The sequence below is a fragment of the Quercus suber genome, unplaced genomic scaffold (assembly GCF_002906115.3).
Source record: "Quercus suber isolate HL8 unplaced genomic scaffold, Cork oak 2.0 scaffold_772, whole genome shotgun sequence".
Lineage (NCBI taxonomy): Eukaryota > Viridiplantae > Streptophyta > Magnoliopsida > Fagales > Fagaceae > Quercus > Quercus suber.
In genome coordinates, this window is record NW_027070208.1 from 35,946 (window position 1) to 58,934 (window position 22,989).

Sequence of the window (22,989 nt, forward strand, 5' to 3'; positions counted from 1 at the left end):
CAACTTCGGTTTCATTCTTGTAATCAGCTGCAAGCAACATTATTTGTCAAATATCAAATGCCTAATAAACACCTCAAAAGGGAATACATAGTACGATCACCACAGGAAAAACATTGTGAGCATTTTTGGTGGGAATGAAGCATGAAACAATTTCCCACATTTACTCTCCCATTCCAAATCTACTCTCAAGTTTCTGTTCTTCCAACAGTGTTGAATGTCAATGATTTTCTCAATTTTGATGCAAAGGTTGATCAATATACAGCACATACACAGTACACACGTTAAACAAAATGCCCAGAATTCTTGCTCACTATTTCTTTTCTCTCTACAAACCCTACCTGACGCCCTGAACACGATTAAGGACTAAAATGAGGTGTTGAGGTGTTAAAGCAATCAAAGAACAAATAGTTAAAAGTCGTAATAAATTAAATTACACAACTTCCCTAAAGAACTTTCAAAGCTTTAAATCGCCCCCCCCCCAAAAAAAAAAAAAAAATCTAAAATTTTACATTTAAAGCTTTACTTGATACCATAATGCGAGTCTGGCAGATCAAATGGGTACTAGGTCAATCAAACAAAGCGAGAGAGAGAGACAGAGGAGAGAGAAGTCACCATTCTTTCAAAAGACTGTTGCCATCTTTAGTAAGCTTGATATCACCGGCTCCTCCAACAAGCCTGCAACAAAATCAGAGAGAATCAGAGAGATTCCTTAGCCCTAATTTTTGAATCCAAATCTAGAACGAAATTAATTGGGAAAATTGAACATTTAAACCCAAAATCGAAACCCTAGATCGAAAATCGAAACCGTAAACCTAAAATCTAAACCTAAACGAAAATTGGGGACCCTAAAACACAAAGCAAATCAAAAAATTTTAAAAACTTACTCGTAATCGGCCTTGCGACAGTGTCTTCAGTGAGATTGCGAGTTGGAGAGAGTGTGTGTGTGTGTGTGTGTGTTACCGATCCATGAGAAGGGGATGGAGAGCGGATGGAAGACCGAAAGGATGACGGCGATTCGGAGAGGGTGGAAGAGAGGGAAGGAGTTTGAGATCGAGTTGAGAGGAAGGGGAATCGGAGGAAGGGGGATCGAGTTCAGAGGAAGGGGAATCGGAGGGGAATCGGAGGAAGGGGGATCGAGTCGAAGGAAGGGGAATCGAAGGAAGGTGGATGGAGTTGAGATTGAGTAGTCTGAGAGGTTTTTTTGAGGTCGATCGAGAGGTTAGGGTATTTTTTTCTTCTGTGGAGTTGTGTTTTTTTTTTTTTTTATACTTCATGTTGAAGCCGCGTTTAATGGTTAAACGCAGCTCTAACCATTACCTGAGCTGCGTTTGGAAAACGCAGCTCGGACATACTTGAAAAAGAAAAAAAAAACAAAAACGCAGCTTCACCCTCAAAAAATGCGGCTCAAGGGCTAACCTGGAGCCGCGTTTTCCAAAAATGCGGCTCGAAGTCTAGCCTGGAGCCTCGTTTTTTAAAAACCCGGCTAAAACTCCATCCTGTAGCCGCGTTTTACAAAAACGCGGCTACAAAACGCGGCTAAAAACCGCGTTTTTTGTAGTGAGGGAATGTAGCAGGAGACCTTGCTAGAAATCATCCTTTGCATACATAATAAAACAAAAAGGAAAAGAGAAAAGAGTGGAAATGAGCACATGACAATATAAGCATAGAATGGACCAATTTGATCCTTTTTTTTTTTTTTTTTTCATTCTAAACTGTGAATAATTTTTTTTTTTTATTGGATGTTTGTTCTAATTCTTTGTACCATCTGAACTTGGCAAATTTCTGAAAGCTAAAATTGATGAAGAATGATGGCATGTCCACCTTTGTGGTGGTTCAGTGTTTGGGGTTCATTTCCTAGTAACTATAACTAAAAAAAAAATTATGTTTGTAAATTGAGGTTTAAAGTTTAGCTATGGTTTGTTTTGGTTCCATATGCTTTTTTTTTTTCCAGGTTCTTGGGATTAATTACACAATCAATTTATGGAGGTCAAATGACTTGGACAATGAAGGTCCATTGAAGGATATAAAGCTATTGTACTTAGCTTATGGTCTTGTAATGTCTATCCTATCCAAAAAGATGCTTTGAACAGAAGAAGATTTCACTCTCAGCTGTCTCATTTACTATTGGGTATTGACATATATGTAAGTTGTAGACAAGTATTGAGGGTGAGTGGGAGTGAGGAAATGAGAGGGTAGGGATGGGGCGGCTGAGTGCTTGAGTGAAATGAGATTGAGAGGTAGGGTTTTATTAGTTTATATATATATAGGGTTTTTGGGTAATTTTATATCTAAGTGGTTGGGTCGTCGGGTTTGGGCCAGGTTTTTTTTTTCAAAACCCAACCCACTTTGGTTTTTTTTTTTAACCCAAACCCAACCCTATTCTTTATCGGGCCGGGTATCCGTGGGTCGGGCAGAAATTGTCATCCCTAATTTCGGGTTCTTTGTCTAAGATTTACTAGTTTCGCTCAATGCAGTTTGTATAAAGCATCTTGTGCTCTAGCCCAATATGCTAGGGGCATTTCTGATTTTATTTCTTGAATAGAGGAAACACTTTGTATTGTTGAGCACCTTGTGTCTCAAGATGTAATGTTTTTATCCTTGTCTAAATGAAATTCCGATTTTTACATCAAAAAAATAATTTCTTTGATCTATACTACTATTTAAGAAGTTTTTCCTGTTTGGACTGGATTTTTTTTATTCTAAAATACCCCTACACCCCTAGGTTTAAGTAGAGACAAAACTAAAGGATAGTCTGGTAAAAATACATGTCTAACTTGCACTAAAACATTACCTACAAAATAGAAACGCTCTTCCACTAACCCACTTCTTCAAAGTAACTATACATTTTTTTTTTTCAAAAATAGAAAAATAAGTTAAACAACCCACATTGCTACTCTTTTTTTTCCTTAAAAAGAACACCCATGTTTATCCAAAAACAAAACAAAATATCAATAAATAAATAAATAAATAAATAAAACTAATCTAAATAGATATATACACTTTTTTTTATGAGTAGATACATCTTTAACTGTCACTAAAATGTTACCTACAAAATAGGACTACTCTCTTGATGGTTTTCAAATTGCTCTTCAATTTATTTTTATTTTTTTTGGTAAAAGTCAATCATTTGTATCTATTATAATTTGAAATTATTACATTTTTCAATCACATAAATACTTGAGGGTGTGATGAGTGTTTTGCGTTTTGGATGAAATAATTTACTCACCACACCCCTAGGTTTTTTTGTGATTGAAAAATGTAATAATTTTAAATTATAATGGATTCAAATTATTAACTTTTATAAAAAAAATAATAATAACGTTCGTGCTTAGAGGCTAGTGTTTTAATTAATTTCTTTCATTAGAGGTAGAAAAAAAAAATTCAAAGGCCAAATATTATTAATTTTCATTTTATCATAAAATGATATTATAAGAATTTAAATTTATCCTAATAGGGATGTAATTGTATATGATAATTTTTTTTAATTATTAAGGCCTTGTTTGGATTTTTTTTTTCATCATTCATCATTCCTCACTCAATTTTCGCCACTTATCACCCATCACTTAAAATATCCCAATTTTCTATACCCACCTGTTTGGCACACTTCACTCACCTTCTCATCACTCAATTTTTCTACTTTTTTGTGGGACCCATTCCTGTAAAGTAGTCAGACCCTTCTGTTAACAAAATCAGCTTCAACCACAAAACAAAAATAGTAACAACAACAACAACAACACCCATCTCTCCCAAAACACAAACCCGAACCCATAAAAATATTAGCTCCCTCGCCTCGTCAAGACCGCCACCGGTAAACTAAGGTTCCAGAGAGAGAAGAAGGAATAGAATCAGGGACTATTTGGGATCACCGGAAGAGAAGACTTACAGAAATATGACGATTCTCTTCAGGCAGTATGCAAGTTGAACCAGATTCAAATTATACACACCAATGGTCGTAAGCGCGAAAATGAGGAAACCAGACGGTTCAAGCAGTACTATACTCCCCTTAGGCTCCTCAAATGTAACCGCTTGCCCATAAAAGTAGGAGATCCCACCAAACAACTACCATCACACCGTTGAAAGTGGGAAACGTGGTGCTGCCAAAATTTAATGTGGGCACACACTGAGTCTTGAAATGTCAAAACGTGCATCGAGCAGTCGAAAAGTCGCCAGCATTAGCGCGGACGGAAGTGGGGCGGTTCGTCTAGAGGGCCCATAGATATCAAAACCCTCCTTCCCGTCCGAGGGAACGTGCAGCAGGGTTTTGAGGGTTATTGTGGGGCCCGTGGGCCTGATAACCTCAGCCCATTGTGTAGTAGGCCCAAGGCCCGCGCCGAGGAAGGATGACCATCCAAGGCTAAATTAGGGAGAGACTCTTTTTTGGACCCACGCGAGGACCTCTTTGTCCTCGGCATACTAAGGATAATTTTGGGAAGGGACAAGCCCAAAGCAAGCTGTCACCTCCACACTTAATGCATTCACCTAACCCCTCTGGCCGCATTAATGGGGATGCAACCCCTTAGCAGGGCGACGTTGATCAGTGTGAACCACTTGAGTGTTGATAAGGCCTCTGATATGACGGACGGTCAGAAGAAAGACGAATGGATAATCAACAGATGGAAGAACGAGATAGGACAATGAAGACTATATAAAGAGGAGCGAGTAAAGTTAGAGGGGGGGGAAAGGAAGGAAGAAAAAGGGCTCCTCGTCCCATGGCCGAGAAGCATCCCCCAGCTGTAAATAGTTTAAGTATTTTTTTTTTTATATATAAAAGAAGAGAGTTCATGCTTGGTGAACGACCGCCAGCGCCTAAACCTTCAATCCATTCTCTACAAATTTATTGTTTGGGGCTTGTTAGGCTGAAAATCCATTCATACTCTGGGTCTAATCCAAATTGAGTCCCTACAAAAACAACTAAACTAACTAAATAGATATATACACTTTTTTTTATGAGTAAATACATCTTTAACTGCCACTAAAACGTTACCTAAAAATAGGACTACTCTCTTGATGGTTTTCAAATTGCTCTTCTATTTTTTATTTTTTTTTATTTTTTTTGTAAAAGTTAATCATTTGCATCCATTATAATTTGAAATTACTATATTTTTCAATCATAGAAATACCTAGGGTGTGATGAGTGTTTTACGTTTTGGATGAAGTAATTTACTCATCACACCCCTATGTTTTTTTGTGATTAAAAAATGTAATAATTTCAAATTATAATGGATTCAAATTATTAACTTTTACAAAAAAAAAAAAAAAAAAAAAAAAAAAAACTTGGNAAACAACACCCATCTCTCCGATGTGTACGGCAGCGCGATCGGGTGGGTTTTTTTTTTAAATCAGTTTTGTGTGTGTTTGTGTGTGTGTGTGTGTGTGCACATGTTTGTGGGTTTGTGTTTGTGTGTTAGAGAAAAGATCATGAGAAGTGGGGGAAAAAAATGCAACCAAACCCAAAAACTAATGTGAAAAAAAAAAAAAAAAAGGAAGATGAAGAAGACCCGTGTGAAAGGAAAAAAAAGAAGAAGAAGAAGAAGAAGACCACCTCACAAAACCCAATGAAAAAAAAAGGGTCAAAAGTTGCGGCTGACCTAACTAGTGGGTCCCTCTATGTATGTTTAATTACGGAAATGCCATTAAAACAAAGTTATAGAAACTGAAAAACACCTAAAATGTGTTTTTAGATGTTTTCAGTTTCTATAACTCATCACTCAAAAATCAGAGAATTGAGTAATGGAAATAATAAGTAGAAACAAAATCCAAACAAGCCTTTCAGTGATGGATTCCACCATTTTTGAGTTTTGGGTAATAGAAACAGAATTATGAGTTATGAAAACATAAAATCCAAACAACCCCTAAGATTGTAGCTTTAATTAGTTCAATTGCTTTTTTGGATAACTTTAACACTTTCATATTGAATTAATCGGTCTCATGGTCACCACGGCTTAGGGAATATGATCGAACTGAAATGAAGTTCATAATGGTCAAGGTAGAAAACTAGCAGCTGTGCTAGCCTGATGGGCCAAAGGCTTTTTAGAAGAGTTCCAAACGGCCAACCACAATATCTGACCTTATCGTGAGATGACTGAAGCGGTATGAGTGTATGACAGCTCCCTACCATGGTACAAAATTAATGTGGATGGTGCTGTGTGTTGAGAAGCGAAAGGAAGCTAGACACGGTATCATTATTCAGGATCATCATGGTGTAGTAGTAGCATCAATGAGCAAGAAATTGCAGGTTCCTTTGGGACCCCTTGAAGTTGAAGCGATTGCGTTTGCTTGAGACATGGGGATCCAGGAGGCTATCTTTAAGGGTGATTCCCAGGTGGTTTTGAATGCCTTGAGGGGTATTTCAACTCCTTCCACTCAAATTGCTAATAACATTTCGGGCTCTTTGTCGAAGATTTACTAGTTTTGCTCAGTGCAGTTTCTACATGTCCCATACTCTAGAAATAAAGCATCTTGTGCTCTAGCCCAATATGTTGGGGGCATTTCTGATTTTATTTCTTGAACAGGGGAAACACTTTGTATTATTGAGCACCTTGTGTCTCAAGATGTAATGTTTTATCCTTGTTTAAATGAAATTCCGATTTTTACATCAAAAAAATAATTTCTTTAATCTATACTACTATTTAAGGAGTTTCCCCCTATTTGGACCGGATTTTTTTTGTTCTAAAATACCCCTACATCCCTAGGTTTAAGTAGAGACAAAATTAAAGGATAGTCTAGTAAAAATACATGTCTAACTTGCACTAATCCACTTCTTCAAAATAACTATACATTTATTTTTTTTAAATAGAAAAATAAGTTAAACAACCCACATTACTAATGTTTTTTTCCTTAAAAGAACACCCATGTTTATCCCCAAAAAAAAAAAAAAAAACTAATTGTTATAAAAAAAAAAAACAAAAAAAAAAAAAAACAACTAAACTAAACTAAATAGATATATACACTTTTTTTTTATGAGTAATACATCTTTAACTGCCACTAAAACGTTACCTATAAAATAGGACTACTCTCTTGATGGTTTTCAAATTGCTCTTCTATTTTTTATTTTTTTTTATTTTTTTTGTAAAAGTTAATCATTTGCATCCATTATAATTTGAAATTACATATTTTTCAATCATAGAAATACCTAGGGTGTGATGAGTGTTTTACGTTTTGGATGAAGTAATTTACTCATCACACCCCTATGTTTTTTTGTGATTAAAAAATGTAATAATTTCAAATTATAATGGATTCAAATTATTAACTTTTACAAAAAAAAAAAAAAAAAAAAAAGTCTCTGGAGACACGCATGACCGCTGCTCAGAAGCTAGTGTTTTAATTAATTTCTTCAAAAGAAGGTAGAAAAAAAAAAAATCAAAGGCCAAACATTATTAATTTTCAGATTTAATTTTATAAGGAAAGAATCCAAAGCCTAAAATAGGCCCAAAAATACATAGACCGAACACCAATACCAAATACATCCATGAAGTACTACTGAACACCCGAATATTAATAGACCAACTTGGGTGGTCAGGTTGCTCAATCATGGATACCGTCGTATAGTGGATGGTCTATGTTGAAGCTGTGTACAAGGTTCGTCGACCCGCACTGGCGATATGAGTGTGATGGGATGCTGTAAGAGAAACTGGAAAAGACTGACCCAAGCACTGCAAAATATTGAGATGAGATGAATAGTATAAGAGAATGGTAGACTGTCCAAAGCCAAAATTGTAAAGAAAATGAGATGATATGAGTTGGCATGCTAAAAAAATGATGTGAATGAGTCTCGAGCAACTGAGTGGAGAAAGCTGATGAACGTACAACGAGGGAGAAAGACGATCGTCGTAGTATCCGACGCTGGATGGACGTAGTATGACGTGAGATTATGCTATAAGTATCAGTGAATGTTCATATATTTCATAAAAAGCCGATAAAATGAAACCAAACGAGAGAAAGCATGCGCACGCGTCGTAGTGTGTTTTGTTTTGCAACCTAAATGAAATGGTGAGAGAAGGCGGGTATTGCTACTAGAAGAGTATTGACCTAAATTTTAGTTCTATAAAAATAGACCATAAGACCAGGCACACGGTGGTGGTGTATCTCATCTCTCATAATCATAATCATACTCATACTCATAGATAGACATCAATCTCAATCTCAACGCAGCAGCAGCAGCTCCGATGGGAAGCAAAGAACGAGCTAAGGAGAGAAGAGAACAGAGAATGCAAGAAATTTCCCTTCTCAGGACCATTCCCTATTCCGATCACCAGAGGTCTTCTTTTTTCTTTTTCTTTTAAATGAATCGAATCGAATCGCAATCATTTGTTCGTCTGTATGTTTTTGATTCATCTGTTTTGACATATTCTTTTCTTTTAAGTTAAGGCTGAATTAGAATTTCGATTCCAAAATTGCATAACCTTAAAAACACCATAGCAACTGCTCCTCCTAGCTAGTCTAATGAAGAATACCAGCGATTCATTTAAATTAGTGAATACAAAGAATAATATGTTCTCTCTTTTGTGCTCTACATTATTTTTCCCCATCCTCCTACTTTTTTTTTTTAATTATCTCAGCCTCGTAACTCAATGCTATTGCCTCAGTTTGAGTGCCCAAAATGAAAATCCCATTTTATTTTTCTCACTATTTCGAAACTAGGTTTCTGCCTATTAACCCTCCGTGGTGATCAGAAAGTGCAGGAAGTAGGATTGTTTTAAACTTGCAGGTCCAGGTAAAAATGGTTGAAATCTTGTTCATACTTCGACTCAGTTGGTGTCCCTGGAGTGGTTCTTCTTCATCCAAAATTTATATTACCCACCACTTTCTAAACTATTCTTGGTAATAAATAAAGGATGGTATTCTTATTATATCTCTTTTGAGTGTATTTACTTTTTTATAGGTGGTGGTCCTCAGAAACCATTGCAGTGGTAACCGGTGCTAATAGAGGAATTGGATTTGAGATCTCTAGACAGCTTGCAACGCATGGATTGACTGTCATATTGACATCAAGAGACAGTAATGTTGGGCTTGAAGCGGCTCGGGTCTTACAAGAAGGTGGTCTCAATGTTGTCTTCCATCAACTTGACGTCTTAGATCATTTATCTAGGAAACAGTTTTCTGACTGGCTACAACAAAACTATGGTGGTTTAGATATTCTGGTAAGCTCCCAATACCATAATTTTTCTATTTATTGTTTTATTGATACCAAAATTTTGGAACTAAGGATTGGTTATGTTGTTGTTGTTTTTATTAAACATTCTTTTTTCTTACAAGGCCAGCTGCTCCTTTCTTTTCTTGCAATTCTTTGTAAAATGACTTTGGTTTGCATTAGATTTGCATTTGCCAAAAGGAAAGGGACTTTAACTTTAATTGATCCTTGGCTTGAACATGTAAAATGCTACACATGAATCTTGGACAGTAACAAAAATTTAAAAGACCAGTACTAAATGGTGCAACTTTTTTTATTTCAAATTTCTCTGTGATTGTTAATAAGATGTACTTATATGATAGCCAATATAATGCAAAAAGATATTTTGCAGGTAAATAACGCAGGTGTTAATTTCAATCTTGGGTCTGATAATTCAGTCGAATATGCCCGGAAGGTTATTACAACCAATTACTTTGGCACCAAAAATATGACTGAAGCTATGATACCCATGATGAAGCCTTCTACAGCTGGTGCTAGAATTGTTAATGTGAGCTCCCGGTTAGGTAGATTGAATGGCAGAAGAAATGTAAGTAAAAGCTCTTATTGTGCTTTACTTTCTCTCTCTCTCTCTCTTGGGATTGATTGCCTGTTGGGATGGATTTCTGACCTGGAAATGTAGTCTTGAAGTTATCTATCAAAAAAAAATGTAGTCTTGAAGTTGAAGATTTATATTGTAAATGTATGTTGATAAAAAATTTTCAAGTAGGCTTATCAACCTTGTCTGATTTTTCTCTACTAGATCCACTACCCTTTTCCCAGATGGAAATTAAAGTCCATTAGCCTCCTATTGTGGCTATACTATGCTTGCTTCGTATACCTGTGAAGAGGTGCATATCTTATATTTTAAGTCAGATAACTTAACAAGTAAATGTAGATACATGTTATGCCATGTGATGTGGTAGATGTCTAATTACTAGGAGATGTAACTGGCTGGATTGGGATTAGAAGTTGAAAATATCGTTTTATCTACTAATAGTGGACGTATTATCCAATCACAATCTTACTGCCACAGCTATGGCAGAATACGTTGACTCTTATACCAATGGCTATGCCTAATTAAATGTAGAATGCTTTTTATTCTTCTTACTCATCTCATTTTTACTCAAATAATTCTGGCATATAAGTTTCTAGTCAGAGACTCTGTTTTCTTAGCTTATTCCTCAATAAAATTTGAATTCTGTTGAACTTCTGCTGTCCTTTTTCTGCATTTTTTTTAAAAAATTTTATAAAAGGTAAGAGATACCATGTGGTAATTGGTATGTTGTAATGCTATCTACTTGAAAAATAACAGGCTGTGTAAAAGATTAGTCTCAAGTAACTTTTCATTTGTGATGCTTGCAAGCTCCATGGTGAATTTTTTTAATTTTTTTCAAAGCTCCATATGAAACTACTTACAGTCTCCTGACTGAAGTTTTCCCCCTTGTGTTGAGTCTGACAGAGGATTGAAGATGTGACTTTGAGAGAAGAACTAGGCAATTTGGACTCACTTACAGAGGAACTGATTGATAGGACTGTATCTAATTTCTTACAGCAAGTAGAAGACAGCACTTGGACATCAGGTGGCTGGCCTCAAACATTTACTGACTACTCAGTATCAAAACTTGCAATTAATGCTTACACCAGGCTAATGGCAAAGGTACTCTCTGACCGGCCAGATGGTCACAAAATTTATATTAACTGCTATTGCCGGGCTGGGTGAAGACTGCTATGACAGGTTATGCTGGGAACATTTCAGTTGAGGAAGGAGCTGATACTGGAGTATGGCTTGCCCTCCTCCCTGACCAGGCAGTAACAGGGAAATTTTTTGCAGAGAGGCGTGAAATAAACTTCTAAAGCAATTAGACCAAAGACTACTGCAGGCTTTAACATCCAGCTATATTTTTTCTTAGAGCTTGTAAAAGTTCAAAAGGCCAAAGGAAACTTTGAAACTGTTGAGGAAAAGATGTTTGTTGCACTACATTATGCACTGAAGGAGTGCCTTGTGGATTTAGTCAATGAATGAGAGCCAGCAACTGTCACTGTTGGTATGGAGATGAATATTATGAAAACCCTAATGTGTTTGATCCATAAATGGGGATTTCAAGCACTTCTGTGATACTCCTTTGGAAGTCAGAATATGTTTATTGACGTCTTTAAGCATAACAAGGCCATTTAACTTACACGGATAGTTGCCATTTGAGGCTATATTAAGTTGTGACTTGAGAGGCTTCTCTTGGTTATTTGTGCCTCGTATTCTCTTATTCAGGCTGCCTTTTTTCATGCTTGTGGAAATTTTCAATTCCTTTGAAATTTAAGTATTCTGTTATATGTTTTCATGAGAATGCTTATTTTTCTGGGGTGAGATCACTATTTCTCTTCACTGATGATAAAAAAAAAAAAAAAAAAGTCTCTGGAGACACGCATGACCGCGTGCTCAGAAGCTAGTGTTTTAATTAATTTCTTCAAAAGAAGGTAGAAAAAAAAAAAATCAAAGGCCAAACATTATTAATTTTCAGATTTAATTTTATAAGGAAAGAATCCAAAGCCTAAAATAGGCCCAAAAATACATAGACCGAACACAATACCAACCTGAATATATACCCGAATATTTAGTTGGGTGGTCAGGTTCTCCATGGCAAGTTATGGGTGGCTGTGAACTGAAAGCGACCCGCCTGATATGAGTGGAGAGTTAAGAGTGGAGACTCCAAACCAAAAATTGAGAATGAATGATAATTTGGCATGTAAAAAAATGATGTTGAGTTGAGCATATTGAAACCAAACGAGGGAGAAAGCATGCGTCCACGCGTCGTAGTAGCGTGGATGGAAGTATAGTGAATTTCTATTTCTGATATACCAAAAAAGCCAAAAATGAAAATGAAATGGTGAGAGAAGGGCGGGTATTGCTACTAGAAGAGTATTGACCTAAATTTTAGTTCTATAAAAATAGACCATAAGACCAGGCACACCGGTGGTGGTGTATCTCATCTCTCATAATCATAATCATACTCATACTCATAGATAGACATCAATCTCAATCTCAACGCAGCAGCAGCAGCTCCGATGGGAAGCAAAGAACGAGCTAAGGAGAGAAGAGAACAGAGAATGCAAGAAATTTCCCTTCTCAGGACCATTCCCTATTCCGATCACCAGAGGTCTTCTTTTTCTTTTTCTTTTTCTTTTAAATGAATCGAATCGAATCGCAATCATTTGTTCGTTCTGTATGTTTTTGATTCATCTGTTTTGACATATTCTTTTCTTTTAAGTTAAGGCTGAATTAGAATTTCGATTCCAAAATTGCATAACCTTAAAAACACCATAGCAACTGCTCCTCCTAGCTAGTCTAATGAAGAATACCAGCGATTCATTTAAATTAGTGAATACAAAGAATAATATGTTCTCTTCTTTTGGGAGGTGACATGGCTTACAGCAAGTAGAAGACAGCACTTGGACATCAGGTGGCTGGCAAACATTTACTGACTACTCAGTATCAAAACTTGCAATTAATGCTTACACCAGGCTAATGGCAAAGGTACTCTCTGACCGGCCAGATGGTCACAAAATTTATATTAACTGCTATTGCCCGGGCTGGGTGAAGACTGCTATGACAGGTTATGCTGGGAACATTTCAGTTGAGGAAGGAGCTGATACTGGAGTATGGCTTGCCCTCCTCCCTGACCAGGCAGTAACAGGGAAATTTTTTGCAGAGAGGCGTGAAATAAACTTCTAAAGCAATTAGACCAAAGACTACTGCAGGCTTTAACATCCAGCTATATTTTTTCTTAGAGCTTGTAAAAGTTCAAAAGGCCAAAGGAAACTTTGAAACTGTTGAGGAAAAGATGTTTGTTGCACTACATTATGCACTGAAGGAGTGCCTTGTGGATTTAGTCAATGAATGAGAGCCAGCAACTGTCACTGTTGGTATGGAGATGAATATTATGAAAACCCTAATGTGTTTGATCCATAAATGGGGATTTCAAGCACTTCTGTGATACTCCTTTGGAAGTCAGAATATGTTTATTGACGTCTTTAAGCATAACAAGGCCATTTAACTTACACGGATAGTTGCCATTTGAGGCTATATTAAGTTGTGACTTGAGAGGCTTCTCTTGGTTATTTTGTGCCTCGTATTCTCTTATTCAGGCTGCCTTTTTTCATGCTTGTGGAAATTTTCAATTCCTTTGAAATTTAAGTATTCTGTTATATGTTTTCATGAGAATGCTTATTTTCTTGGGGTGAGATCACTATTTCTCTTCACTGATGATAAGAGTAGGGGCAACTTCTCATCTCATGAGGCTATTTATTTATTTATTTATTTTACATGAGGTGGTGCTAAGTTACAATGATAGGAGAATGGATGTGTTGATGACCGAATTAACCTGAGGGAACAAGATCCATTTCAAATGAAGAGCATCCTACTGGATATGTTTTGTTTGAAAGGTGAGTTGCTTTCTGGGCATCACATAGTGGTCACAAGGCTAATTTAGACATAGTCAGCATAACCAGGCAATGAAGGAGGACGCCACTGCATAAAACATTAAGATTTCATGATTGACACTGTTGACAATTAATGGGGGATGTACTAACTACTAAATAAATATTGATTGCAAAATAGAAGGTTTGAAACTTAGAAAGGCACTTCATACTACACAGAGCTATCTATGTCCGTGGGTGGCAGCACTACACCACCACATGCAGGCATTCAAACGACTTGTAAAAGTTGTAACACAATCTAATAAATCTACCAAGCCACTTTGTAACACAGCTGAAGGACTTGTGCGGACGAAGAAAGGCCACGGGCACAATTGAAGGAGTCTTGTCTTGAGAGTTGAGAGACACCTAGCCCAGCATTCATGGCCTTCACCTGCATTATCTAAAATCTAATCTAATGTATACTACAAACCAATCTAATATTTTGTACTATACAATATAGAAAGAAAAATTAATTATAGTGTTTTATGTTCCTCAAAGTGGCATAATTAACCTTTGGATAAAAAAAAGATACATAATTAACTTCTTAAAATATTTGGTTTTAGTTAACTTAATTAATAAAATTGTATAAATCTTTTGATTTTAGTTAGCACAATTGATATTAAAAGACTTTTGATTGAATTTTATTATATATGAGTAATTATTTCAAAATAAATATTATATAATTTATTTTAAAGCAAATGTCATATGTAGGGTTAAGGGGCTCAAGAATATATGTTGGGTCTTAGGCCTTGTCCGAGGTCGCTTAGTGGTCCGAGAATAGATAAACAGTAATGAAGATATAAGACTCAAAACTAGGGGTGTGCCGCCAACCCATCAAAACCGACCCGACCCGCCGGGTTGGGTCGGTTTTTAATACTTGGTGAGTTGGGTTGGGTTATAAAAAAAAATTTGATAGCGGGTCGGGTTGGGTTTAAATCATAAAATTTCAAATTCGCCAAACCCAACCCGACCCACACATATATTTAATANCTGCTCTACATTATTTTTCCCCATCCTCCTACTTTTTTTTTTTTTAATTATCTCAGCCTCGTAACTCAATGCTATTGCCTCAGTTTGAGTGCCCAAAATGAAAATCCCATTTTATTTTTTCTCACTATTTCGAAACTAGGTTTCTGCCTATTAACCCTCCTGGTTGATCAGAAAGTGCAGGAAGTAGGATTGTTTTAAACTTGCAGGTCCAGGTAAAAATGGTTGAAATCTTGTTCATACTTCGACTCAGTTGGTGTCCCTGGAGTGGTTCTTCTTCATCCAAAATTTATATTACCCACCACTTTCTAAACTATTCTTGGTAATAAATAAAGGATGGTATTCTTATTATATATTATCTCTTTTGAGTGTATTTACTTTTTATAGGTGGTGGTCCTCAGAAACCATTGCAGTGGTAACCGGTGCTAATAGAGGAATTGGATTTGAGATCTCTAGACAGCTTGCAACGCATGGATTGACTGTCATATTGACATCAAGAGACAGTAATGTTGGGCTTGAAGCGGCTCGGGTCTTACAAGAAGGTGGTCTCAATGTTGTCTTCCATCAACTTGACGTCTTAGATCATTTATCTAGGAAACAGTTTTCTGACTGGCTACAACAAAACTATGGTGGTTTAGATATTCTGGTAAGCTCCCAATACCATAATTTTTCTATTTATTGTTTTATTGATACCAAAATTTTGGAACTAAGGATTGGTTATGTTGTTGTTGTTTTTATTAAACATTCTTTTTTCTTACAAGGCCAGCTGCTCCTTTCTTTTCTTGCAATTCTTTGTAAAATGACTTTGGTTTGCATTAGATTTGCATTTGCCAAAAGGAAAGGGACTTTAACTTTAATTGATCCTTGGCTTGAACATGTAAAATGCTACACATGAATCTTGGACAGTAACAAAAATTTAAAAGACCAGTACTAAATGGTGCAACTTTTTTTATTTCAAATTTCTCTGTGATTGTTAATAAGATGTACTTATATGATAGCCAATATAATGCAAAAAGATATTTTGCAGGTAAATAACGCAGGTGTTAATTTCAATCTTGGGTCTGATAATTCAGTCGAATATGCCCGGAAGGTTATTACAACCAATTACTTTGGCACCAAAAATATGACTGAAGCTATGATACCCATGATGAAGCCTTCTACAGCTGGTGCTAGAATTGTTAATGTGAGCTCCCGGTTAGGTAGATTGAATGGCAGAAGAAATGTAAGTAAAAGCTCTTATTGTGCTTTACTTTCTCTCTCTCTCTCTCTGGGATTGATTGCCTGTTGGGATGGATTTCTGACCTGGAAATGTAGTCTTGAAGTTATCTATCAAAAAAAAATGTAGTCTTGAAGTTGAAGATTTATATTGTAAATGTATGTTGATAAAAAATTTTCAAGTAGGCTTATCAACCTTGTCTGATTTTTCTCTACTAGATCCACTACCCTTTTCCCAGATGGAAATTAAAGTCCATTAGCCTCCTATTGTGGCTATACTATGCTTGCTTCGTATACCTGTGAAGAGGTGCATATCTTATATTTTAAGTCAGATAACTTAACAAGTAAATGTAGATACATGTTATGCCATGTGATGTGGTAGATGTCTAATTACTAGGAGATGTAACTGGCTGGATTGGGATTAGAAGTTGAAAATATCGTTTTATCTACTAATAGTGGACGTATTATCCAATCACAATCTTACTGCCACAGCTATGGCAGAATACGTTGACTCTTATACCAATGGCTATGCCTAATTAAATGTAGAATGCTTTTTATTCTTCTTACTCATCTCATTTTTACTCAAATAATTCTGGCATATAAGTTTCTAGTCAGAGACTCTGTTTTCTTAGCTTATTCCTCAATAAAATTTGAATTCTGTTGAACTTCTGCTGTCCTTTTTCTGCATTTTTTTTAAAAAATTTTATAAAAGGTAAGAGATACCATGTGGTAATTGGTATGTTGTAATGCTATCTACTTGAAAAATAACAGGCTGTGTAAAAGATTAGTCTCAAGTAACTTTTCATTTGTGATGCTTGCAAGCTCCATGGTGAATTTTTTTAATTTTTTTCAAAGCTCCATATGAAACTACTTACAGTCTCCTGACTGAAGTTTTTCCCCCTTGTGTTGAGTCTGACAGAGGATTGAAGATGTGACTTTGAGAGAAGAACTAGGCAATTTGGACTCACTTACAGAGGAACTGATTGATAGGACTGTATCTAATTTCTTACAGCACAACCCGACCCACACATATATTTAATATATATATATATATATATATTTAAAATATATTATATAATTAATAAATTTTTTAAAATAACTAGCTCTTTCTATCCTATATTAAAACTAATTAATTCACATAAACCCTAGTAAATTATTATTGTTGTTTAGTCATTATTGTTGTTTGCCTTTAAGGAGTTACATTAATACTAATTTTTGTGTTTTTTTAATATATTTATATTTAGATTTTTTTTTCTACTCAATTTAGTCCAACCCATGGGTTCAACCCAACCCAACCCGACCTATGTGGGTTGGGTTGGGTTAGGTTGATTTTTTTTTTACCTACCATGGTAAGTTGGGTTAAAAAATCTCCTTAACCTAACTCATTCACACCCCTACTCAAAACTCTATGAACAAGCTACGAATGAGAAGGCTGGGAAAGGTAAGCCGATGAGGAGTATCTCAGCTAAACGAAGCAGAGGTCAGAAAGTGTGTTCTGTCATCCAGAGTGACATTCCAAGAAATTCTATTGATAAGGATATGCATTATGAACATACAGGACAAATGGGAGCTAAGAAATATCTAAGAGAAAACTGCTACCACCGTATTGAATGCTCTACAGCTAACTCTCTGGCCACATTAATGAAAAAGTGATACTTGAATAATAGTTTTCAGCCTTACAATTACTCCCCAGAGACTTCAGGAAGGTGCTGATGTGACAGGAATCAACACCAACAATCTAATCTACACGTGAAGGGCAGAGATGAAAGGAAAAAGAGAGTATAAAATAAAAGGGAGGCCCTGTGAGAGAGGGATCGAAGAATTAAGAAAGAAATACTGTAGCAATAAGAGCTATATTTGTAATCAACTTCAAGAAATATATATAAGAATTGATATCCTGGGGCTGTGCCAATGACGATTTTTTTTTTAAAGAAAACCAGTCTATCATTACTTTATTGTCATTTGAGTATATTATAATTGCTATCCAACTCATTAGAGCCTAGTTTTTCAACCCACTCTCTATAAATTCATTATACTAGGCTCTTTGAGCCTAGATCTTTTTAATTTTTGGGTTTGAGACTTAAATTGCGTCCTTACATCATACATTTAATTTTTTTTTTAGAATACTAGGTATTTTAAAACATTCCAGAGTCGAGACCACCACCAAAAAAAAAAAAAAAAAAGTTGTATTTATTAAAAATTAATTTTCATCTATGGACTATAATTATAATCTTACAAATGTTGGACTTTTATTCTACCACTTGCATAAAGGAAACAAAAACCTTTGATTTTTTTTTTTCTCAAATAAAAAAGTTGATTTTCTTTTTCTTTGACTCCTTTATTAGATTTTGGGTGCTCACAAGTTTTCCACGTCAGTATTAATCTATTTTTTATTTGACTCCTTTAGATTTTGTGTGCTCAAAGGTTTCCACGTAAGATTTTGTGTAATAATGATTATTTATTTTAAATTTTGGTTTTAGGGTACCGGTAAAGACTGGAAGCCAATCACTGTTTTAGGAGATTGAACTAAATAAATAAAACAAACTTTGAGAAGAAAGGAAAAAAAAAAAAAAAGGTTGTTCCTTTCCCTCAATCCCGATCATCTGACTTTGAAGTTCAGGATTTCTCCTCTTTTTCAGATTCGAGAATCAGGTACTTATATATGTTTGTATCTCTTTTCTTTGAATCAGCTTAGAGGTTCTTTTATCTTTCTACTGTAATAATGAAAAATTGGTTTCAGTTGTTAAGACATTGCGCTTTTGTTTGTGTGTCAACATTTTCAGGACCCTGTGACAACAGAAGGTTGTTGCCCACTGAAAAGGTTTGCCTTTTCCTCTTTTATCGATTCATTCACGTTTTTTTTAATGAAATTGATATGGGATGTTAAAAATCTCTCTCTCTCTGTGTTTCAGTCATTCACTTGGGTTTGGGTTTTGTAGAATGAGAATTGAGGTTGTTCTGCTGTTGGCTAGTTGGAATTGTTTATTTTTGGTGGTGTAGGTTTGACTTGGATTGTTTGGTGAACCGGGTGGTGCTAAGAATTCATGTTCTTTTTTCCCCTGGCCAAAGCAATTAATTTATATGCGATTTTCATTTCTTATATATTTCTGATAAGTTTAATCTTCCCAATATTAATTCCATGAAACATGTGGTGGTTTCATTTCTCTTATTGGACAAGATTTTTCGTGATTTTTGTGAATTATCAAGTTACGTTTTAGTGTAAGTAATTTTTACATGAGAGACTACTTTAAGAAATTTTTACATCAGATAGATTTTCTTTTTTGAAATTAGAATGCAATGAAGAAATAAGTTGCACCCAGCTGGCAATAGAGCATCCGTTAACATGATTGAGATATTTTTATATGCTGATATCTATTCTTTCCTTTGACTATATTTTGTGTTTGATTATAAGTTGGCAAAATTGCAAAACAAATAACCCATAATGTGTTTGATTAAATTCCATATAGAAGCATTATTTCTATGCATACTTCTATTGCTTCATGTTCTGATAGACTTTCTTTTTCATATTTTTAGTTCATATACTATGCAGATGCCAATAGATTAGATAGTATATAGTGATAGGTACTGCTTCTTTGCCAAAGTATAGTGGAATACATGAGTTTTCTTATAGTACTTCGTTGTTTTTAGCAACCTGTGCATCGTATGGTATGCCTTGAGTCATATTGTAAATAGGTGGTTATGCTTCACGTTTCAAGCGACTGTATCTTTGCGCAAAGTGAACATATATATTCCTTTTGTTGAACTATCTTGTGCATTACTTGGGTTAGCGACTAGTTCTATTAGCCCTACAATAGTTGTGGCATAAAATTTCTCTGTTTGCCTTCTTTCTTGTTGTCCACAGTAACTCACAGTCACACCCCCATGGTTTTGTATTTGTGAAGTGTGAAAAAGAACCCATCTGAACGATTTGCTATTTGTAAAGCAAAATGGCGAGTTTGAGAAGAAGTCTGATTAGTGTGTGCAAAATCCTAAATTCCAATCGGAGCTCCATTGCTGCCACTTCCCCTCAGGCCCTTTTCAAGCCTCAATATCGTTGGGTTTCTGGGTTTTCTTCAAATACCCAATCGCTTGATATCGATCTCTCCAATGAAGAGAGCAAGAGACAATTATTTAACAGGTTCCACTTTATTTCTTTGTCTTAATATAATCATACTTTGGGCTTTGATTTCTTTGTCACATTTTAATTTTGATGGAGATCTCAATTTTTAATTTCTTCTAAAATCTTTTCTCCCTTGGATGCGGGAAACAGACTGATATATAGGAGCAAACAACGAGGGTTTTTGGAGTTGGATTTGGTTCTTGGGAAATGGGTGGAGGAGCATATTCATTCCATGGATGAGAATGGTATTAAATCTCTCGTTCATGTCCTTGACCTGGTACAGCTATTCTATACGACTATTCTATTCTCGCGCTTTAGTGTTGGTCATAAGCCATTACAGCCTTGACAATAAATGAATTTTCTTTTTCAACACACAGAGGACATGCCTTTTATATTTATAATTCAATTCATTTTTTCTTTTATTAACTATTGTTGTACGATTGCATGCCCATATTTGTTGTTCATGCAAAAATATTCTGTATGTATCCTCAAAAAATTAGAGGACATCTGTGAAGTTTTAGTCATTTTAAAAATTTATTATCACCGATAGAATCCTTCAATTTAGCAAAGCGATTCTTTTGATACCATAATTTTTCTGATTTGGGGTGTATTTCTTCAAGATAAATAATTTCATACTCATTGATATGTGACAATGATGTGCGCTTATGGTGATTTGTGACCTTAAACTGTGTTTGCAAAATAGACATGTTACTACAGTGATTGCCTTGGCAATTTCTATTTATTTGGCCTTTTTCATATAGAACAGTTTAATTATAGAATCTGTATCTTTTAACCTAAAGTCCTTCACCAATTGAAGACTTTTGCCCCACATATCATTGTGCCAATTTGACCCTTTACGACAATTATATGAAGACAGGCTCATTCTTGCACCAGCTTCTAATGTCTACATTGACCTATGTATTTTATGAATAAACTAATTATTCCTTGCTAAAATTGTAGCTAAAGTTTTGTTCTATGGAATTTGATGAGACTCTAGTTTTATGATATTTAGTCATATTGAGTTTCTCATAAGCCATCCATTTCGCCAATTATGCACATTCCAGTTTGCATATTTCTAGTTTCCGATACAATTCAGAAGACTTTCTGCAAGTGCTATGCATTTTGTTAATCCTAATAGTTATCTGACCCTGATAAAGCCAAGATCGAGCTTACAATGATACACATTCCTAAACTAGTTAAAAACAGTGTTCCATAACTAACAGCTAGTCAAAAATATGTGAATAGTGCTGATTGTCAAGATAGATTGCAATGACTTAATTGAAATTGGCCTGAAATGAGATAAAGAAAACATCTAAAGCATTTGACTGATCCAAGGGATTCAGGAATTCAGTTGCTTTTTAGATCATGGGGTTTTTGGCAAGTGACATTGTGGCAGGTTGCTTGGTCATTCTGTTTTTGGATCACTGGCTTTCTTGGTCAGCACTATTCCTAAAGTTGTCTCCATAACTTGCAAAAGGCAATGAGTGTTATTTCAAGTATCTTTTTTGCTTGATCACAATATGTTTGGTGTGAGATGGGTTTACTATAAAGGGAAAGGAATTGAATCCTCACTCTGATGTTCTAATTTCTCTAAATATCATGTTACATACTTCTTAAGTGAGGAAAGGTATGCAAGTTTTATTAGTTGAGTGTGAGTTCAGAATAAACTGATGTGTTTCTCAGTTTTTTTATATTCTCATTTTGCTAAAGATCAAGGTACAACTTTCTTTACAGGGGAGGTGTGCAAGTTCTATATTTGAGTGCCAATTTAGCATAAACTAAAGTATTTCTCAGTCTTTATACTGCTTACAACTCTGTGATTTCTATTAGAAAATAAACTATTTCCTAGGGAAGAGAGACTAAATGTTCAATATATTGTGTTTTTATTTGAATGTGGTGTTTTCTTCAGGAAAACCCAGACCTGTGGAAGTGGCTTACTGCCCAGGAGCAACCCCCTGAAGGACTGGAAAAAAATCCTGTGAGTTATGATCAAGAGATGAAAGTTCAATTTAGTTATTTTCCTTTGCTTTTCTTATGTCTTGGGAGTACCCATTCTTACTCTCAAAATATTCAAATGTTATAGGTGTTTACAGCCCTGCATGACAAGGTTATGAACAACCTCAACGCCTACTCTGCTCCTGAAACACGAGCCATGCCTGGGCAGCCATGGGTAAGAGGGTGGGATGATATTAAGAAAGGTCGGGACGGCCCTATTGCTGGGAACCAGTAGCTTTGCGATCCACCTCTCAACTAGGTCTCATATGACGCGTTTCTTTGTATGAATAAGGATATGAATTTCTGTTATATGGTTGCTATTTGCTGTCCCATACCTTCTCAAGAAATGAATAAGGACTGTGGTTAGACAAAACCATTATGGGGGTCATTATGGGGGTCTTGCCTCTAGGCCCAGGTACTGTATCCATAGTTGCTTATGTAATGTAGTATATTATAACTCTTAACGGTTTATGCCAGGGTTTGGTCTGTCCAAACTTCTACATATATGAAAGCATATTTTCAATCTACTTTGTTCTCTTGGTACTTCAACTTTTAAATGGAACAAAAATTCCTGCTGCAAAAAGGAAAGTAAAAGGAAAAACAATTGTAAAATGGGGCGTTCATAAGGAAATTGCAATGGACGTAAAGATATAACACTTGATTGTAGATATTTTGCTTGGAAGAATTTAGTAACTCAACGAATCCATAATAGCTCTCTCTTTTTCTCCATTGAAGCACTCGGAATCCATAAGCTATGTAATGATAGCTAAATATTTTCCCCTTGTAAACCAAGGATTATATGTGTTTCAAAGGGTCCTGATTGAAATGATTGACTATTCATGCAATTTCGAGCGGATTGAAGTTACCTAAAGAAGAAACAAGCAGTCCTTACTCCTTAATTACATTCAATGAACATTGCACAGCTTATGTTGCAATTGTCAAAGCCACCGCCCAGTGCAAACAATATGAATATGTACATATTTCGACCACCCTCACGGCCATGCTCCTCTTTTGTCAAAAAGTCAAAACTGTT

At 35.6% G+C, this 22,989-nt stretch overlaps 3 protein-coding genes across 4 annotated transcripts; all 3 read left to right on the forward strand.

The window, feature by feature from the left end:
* Nucleotides 1–8,057: 8,057 nt before the first annotated feature.
* Nucleotides 8,058–11,409, forward strand: LOC136061078 (uncharacterized). Its single transcript, XM_065767095.1, is given in 5 exon segments — nucleotides 8,058–8,257; nucleotides 8,882–9,140; nucleotides 9,522–9,716; nucleotides 10,629–10,875; nucleotides 10,878–11,409. Coding segments are annotated over 5 exon segments (939 nt in total). The 5' UTR covers nucleotides 8,058–8,165; the 3' UTR covers nucleotides 11,024–11,409.
* A 519-nt stretch (nucleotides 11,410–11,928) lies between these two features.
* Nucleotides 11,929–16,880, forward strand: LOC111997451 ((+)-neomenthol dehydrogenase). Its single transcript, XM_065767091.1, has 4 exons — nucleotides 11,929–12,321; nucleotides 15,014–15,272; nucleotides 15,654–15,848; nucleotides 16,761–16,880. Exons 1-4 carry the CDS (start codon nucleotides 12,230–12,232, stop codon nucleotides 16,878–16,880), a joined length of 666 nt encoding a protein of 221 aa, XP_065623163.1. The 5' UTR covers nucleotides 11,929–12,229.
* Nucleotides 16,881–18,360: 1,480 nt separating this feature from the next.
* Nucleotides 18,361–22,483, forward strand: LOC111997461 (succinate dehydrogenase assembly factor 2, mitochondrial). 2 transcript variants are annotated; one of them, XM_024029548.2, is made up of 6 exons: nucleotides 18,361–18,493; nucleotides 18,625–18,662; nucleotides 19,704–19,979; nucleotides 20,112–20,238; nucleotides 21,871–21,939; nucleotides 22,045–22,483. In XM_024029548.2, exons 3-6 carry the CDS (start codon nucleotides 19,789–19,791, stop codon nucleotides 22,189–22,191), a joined length of 534 nt encoding a protein of 177 aa, XP_023885316.2. In that variant the 5' UTR covers nucleotides 18,361–18,493; nucleotides 18,625–18,662; nucleotides 19,704–19,788; the 3' UTR covers nucleotides 22,192–22,483. The 2 variants fall into 2 exon arrangements, with proteins under 2 accessions (XP_023885316.2, XP_023885315.2); XM_024029547.2 differs by having other exon boundaries at nucleotides 19,744–19,979.
* The last annotated feature ends 506 nt before the right edge of the window (nucleotides 22,484–22,989 follow it).

What these genes read in the sequence shown, in the direction of transcription:
- LOC111997451 (XM_065767091.1), top strand. Translation starts at nt 12,230, where the DNA reads ATGGGAAGCAAAGAACGAGCTAAGGAGAGAAGAGAACAGAGAATGCAA. An exon ending in ATGGTGGTTTAGATATTCTG is followed by an intron (nt 15,273 to 15,653) that starts GTAAGCTCCCAA and finishes GATATTTTGCAG; the next exon opens with GTAAATAACGCAGGTGTTAA. An exon ending in GATTGAATGGCAGAAGAAAT is followed by an intron (nt 15,849 to 16,760) that starts GTAAGTAAAAGC and finishes TGAGTCTGACAG; the next exon opens with AGGATTGAAGATGTGACTTT.
- LOC111997461 (XM_024029548.2), top strand. Translation starts at nt 19,789, where the DNA reads ATGGCGAGTTTGAGAAGAAGTCTGATTAGTGTGTGCAAAATCCTAAAT. An exon ending in AAGAGACAATTATTTAACAG is followed by an intron (nt 19,980 to 20,111) that starts GTTCCACTTTAT and finishes TGCGGGAAACAG; the next exon opens with ACTGATATATAGGAGCAAAC. An exon ending in AAGGACTGGAAAAAAATCCT is followed by an intron (nt 21,940 to 22,044) that starts GTGAGTTATGAT and finishes CAAATGTTATAG; the next exon opens with GTGTTTACAGCCCTGCATGA.